Below are 4,313 nucleotides of genomic sequence, written 5' to 3'. Positions count from 1 at the left end.
TTGTTCAAACATATAGAAATGGTTATATGGGAAAGGTAGGCACATAAGTTTGTATTTATAACATACATGAGTGTACTTTTGAACAATCAATTCCTAAGGAGAACCTGACAATTACCATGATCCCGTATCTCATTTTCTGTCATGCAAGTTCCTTACTTAACCATAAAGATATGATAATATACTTATTAATACAAACTGAGTTGTTATAATTATGAAATTCAATTTTTGTAATAATTTCTTTTATATACTTCTGTCAACAATTTCAGTTACTGTAATTAAGATGAACATATTATACATTTTGACCCTTTTATTTATTCTTTTGTTGTTGTTTATAAACCACTGTTGTTACCATACAATAGATTTTGTTACTGTAAGATAGAAAATATTCATACATTTTGTTTCATAATTTGCAGTCATTGATTCAACAGTGCCCACTCTGAAACATATTTTTAGTACATTATGTAGCAATAACTTTTCACATATTCTGATCCTAGTCGCATCTGCGGCGATTTGTTTATGAATATTTCAAACTTACAGGGCAATCTACTGTGTTATTGTTGTTTTTTTGCAAAGCCTTCCCTGAGTAAAGTGAGTGGCTTGATTTTACATTGTCTGCCATATATTGATGTTACAAAATAGAACTTTATTGTGATGTACATGTGTGGATAACTGGAATGCATGTGAAAATAAGATTGTTCGACTACAAGGTAGCATTTCTTGAATGAATGGATATTGGGCAACTAGGGTACTATATTACTCGACCAATCAGTAAGCTTCTGGAATACTTGAAAAATTGGCTGTGGTGGATTAAGGGGGCATGCCCCCAAACTTCCTAGCCAGCTGTTGGGCCTGCAAAAAAAAAGGTGGGTCATAGGCCAACCTACAGGTTAACATTTTGGTATAATTATTGAGATTCCTAATGTATTAACAGGTACCTACAATTTGGTGGAGTAATCTAGTACAATTGTACATGTTAAATTTTCTTTACTGTGTGGTGCCCTAATGAATGTGAGAGTGATATAATGATCCTGATACATTGTAAAACATTTATCTGAAATACATATAAAAAAAAATTGTCAGAACTATTATGAAATCATGAGAAATAAAAAAAATCACAGATAATTACCTGTTTTATTTCTTATTTATGCTTTTCACATGAAACAAATGCCAAACTTCATTAGGAGCTAAAGATGAATATCAAGAATAGGTCTCCCGGAAAGTGTTGGCAATTCTTGTAATGCAAAATTTTCTATACACGGGACGTCGTGTAAATTCCCGGGATTTCTGTTTAAGATGTTCGTCTATGCTGTCATGACAATCCTTCCAATACACAGATGTTCGTGGAGTAAAAGCATTCTACCAATTCATGTAATTTCCTATCATAAGGCATTCACCATCACTCGGTTTTGTGTAGGGTATTGTAGGTCTAATTGTCGGAACTGATAGGCACACTTATTCCGCTCTGATGTGTAACCCAGTTCATTGTATAATCTTGCTAAGTAGTATGTTGCGTCTTTCACTCTTGATGAAGCTTCGATTTTTTGGAACTTCTCTATCACCATGGCGATCATGTTGACAGCTAGCAATAGTGCTGTAAAAGATGAAATATAGCAGGAAATTATTAACTGCAAGATTTATTTACATGTTTTTGCTTTATACATGTAAAGTCACACGGCCATGCATAACTTCAATAAAAAAAATCCATACTGTGTATGCCAGAAATTCTATTCTAGAATTAGTATGCAGTATACTGTGGAATGTCAATTAGTTTCAATTTGTTGTGAACTATACTAATAATTGGTTGACTAGATTAGCTTTAGTAATTTAGTACATGTAAGTGCAAGGTGTTGTGAGTTGTACTGTTCCATTGAAGGACCAAATGTTACGAGTTATGCTATCATACTAGATGTTGTGTCCTGTACTTATAACTGGGAGGATAAGATGTTGTGAGCTACTGTATGCCATTACAAAGAAGGAATAGGTGTTTTGAGCTATAGTATCTTTTGAGGACCTGAGGTTGTGAGCTATACCTTGGACATGATATGTCTTGCGTACTTCTAAAGGACCAGAAATTGTAACCTAAGACTTAAAGATATCAGAACCAGAGAATATGAGCTGTACTATAAATATGCCACTCTTGCAATTGTGGTTGGGCAGAGCTAGAATTGTTGAATGCTAGCTGTTAGCACCGAAATGGCAGCTCCGGCTGTATGCTCCCCAGGGAGTTGAGAAAGATATTGCCTGGTTGCAAAGGCCCTATAACCACGGATAATAATTTGTGAACTCCTTTGAGACGACCTACGAACTAGGTTGTGATGAAGCAGTATAAAAGAACCTCAAATTATTATTATTTATATTATTAGAACCTCAATTATTATTAATATTATTATTACTTTAGAGAACCAAACATGAGCAGCCATCACATAAGACATAACCATTTCACATGACTAAGGAGAATAGGACCTTTACTCAGAGCATAAATGTCTTGAATTCCTCTGGAGGACTAGTCTGGCATCAGCTTGATTGTAAGCCATACTTTTGACACAACTGTCTTGCTTGACTCTGGAGGACTAGTCTTGTATCAGCTTGATTGTAAGCCAAACTTTTGACACAACTGTCTTGCTTGACTCTGGAGGACTAGTCTGGCATCAGCTTGATTGTAAGCCAAACTTTTGACACAACTGTCTCGCTTTACTCTGGAGGACTAATCTTGCATCAGCTTGATTGTAAGCCATACTTTTGACACAACTGTCTTGCTTTACTCTGGAGGACCAGAGGGTTGTGAACTATTCTCTAGACATAGTTGAGTGTTCCTCAAAGATTTTGAGCTATACTTTACATATACCTTTATTGTGCTAGTCAAGAGGACCAGACATTGTGAAAACTACACTTAGACTTACCGGTCTTACGTTCTTTTGGGGGACTGTTTGCATTGGAAGCCACCTGACAGCGGGCGTAGCAGTACATAGTGCGAGCCTGGTCGTACACGCTACCATGGGACAAGATCTGAACCATCTGTGTGTGTAACAACTTGAGGGCCTGCTCTGGCAGCTTCATCTGAAACTAGGTTGAGATCACAGTTAACTCATTATACAATTACAGTGTAACAGTATCACTTACATGTGAAAATATACAGGACATCAGTGATATAATTCCAAAGTTTACTGTAGAATGCCATGACTGTTTCATATTAATTTTCTTGAAATATTGGAACAATGTTCAATGTTTCAAGCTATACTGACAAAGCTATAGATATGACATGTTAACTCTTGATTGATATGGAGTAAGCTACAACAGTAATAATAACACATGGATGACAAACACTGACACGACTTGGATCATGCATATGATTTATTTTCAAGATAAAGGTCACTTTTGTTTTAAAATGTGAATGAAATCGTTGGTAAACCATTTACAGAATAATTTTAAATGGACGTGTTCACATCACTAAAGGCTAGAACAGACTTGATCAAGGACATTGAAACATTTATCAGATTACCAGGTCCACTTCTATTTTCTTCAATATATATAGAGTCCTTTTGCATGAGTAAAGGAAAAGGTTATGTGGCTGACACTAGTTCTGGTTCTGTAGTCCCATACATGGATAAGCACCTACATGACAGAAATGTTTGTTGCCTACCTGGATGAAGGCAAGATGTACAGTAGCTATGGCAATGATGTATTGGAGATGGTGCTCCTTGGCCTGAGTGAGACAGTCAAGCACGTGAGACAGGGCTGATGTGTGGTTCCCAGTCTGTATGTACAGCTCGGCCAACGTCAGTAGCACTCTGCAATATAACACAGGATACTTTAATATGGCACAACACACTGGAATGTAACAACACACTTCACTAGATGTACAACAAAACTAAGGTTTAAAGGGATATAGTCACCCACTGTTATTTTTGGGATTAGTGTGGTGAGTTTGCAAATTAAGCATGATAACTAATATTTCTAGTCAAGTAATGCTACATCCAATGTCAAAATCCTAATTTCACTAGTGCACAAACCCCCCCAGCATTTATCCACATAAACCTAAAAATAGCACACTGTAAAATCAAAGCTATAACTGGATGACTTTCTACAAAATAAACTTATTGATCCATGTAGTGGTCGATGGACAAAAGGGGAACATGGTTGTCATTCCAAACAAGAGGCCCAAGGGCCTTAGCGGTCACCTGAGTTATATCATAGATACTGGTAGCTTTATTTTATTGTTTAGATGTGATGTGGAAATCAGCATGTAAACTAAGTGAAATACAATACTTGTCATGTCATCAATGGATAAGAATTTGAAAATATTGGTAAATGTT

At 36.1% G+C, this 4,313-nt stretch overlaps 1 protein-coding gene across 3 annotated transcripts in view; it reads right to left on the bottom strand.

Annotated features, from left to right (window-relative positions):
* Positions 1–285: 285 nt before the first annotated feature.
* Positions 286–4,313, bottom strand: part of LOC110450301 (anaphase-promoting complex subunit 5-like) — a 31,671-nt gene continuing 27,643 nt past the window's right edge. For 2 of the 3 annotated variants that reach the window (XM_021497758.1, XM_021497760.1), the window contains 3 exons: positions 3,641–3,788; positions 2,901–3,063; positions 286–1,591 (listed from right to left, as the gene is read on the bottom strand). In XM_021497758.1, the coding sequence (XP_021353433.1) occupies positions 1,380–1,591; positions 2,901–3,063; positions 3,641–3,788 (523 nt within the window). In that variant the 3' untranslated portion in view covers positions 286–1,379. The remainder of the gene's footprint in view (positions 1,592–2,900; positions 3,064–3,640; positions 3,789–4,313) is intronic. The other variant, XM_021497759.1, reaches the window with a different exon arrangement.

This window comes from Mizuhopecten yessoensis, unplaced genomic scaffold (assembly GCF_002113885.1).
Source record: "Mizuhopecten yessoensis strain PY_sf001 unplaced genomic scaffold, ASM211388v2 scaffold5145, whole genome shotgun sequence".
Classification (NCBI taxonomy): Eukaryota; Metazoa; Mollusca; class Bivalvia; order Pectinida; family Pectinidae; genus Mizuhopecten; species Mizuhopecten yessoensis.
The sequence above is the reverse complement of the archived record's forward strand: the minus strand, read 5'-3'. Positions and strand labels throughout refer to the sequence as shown.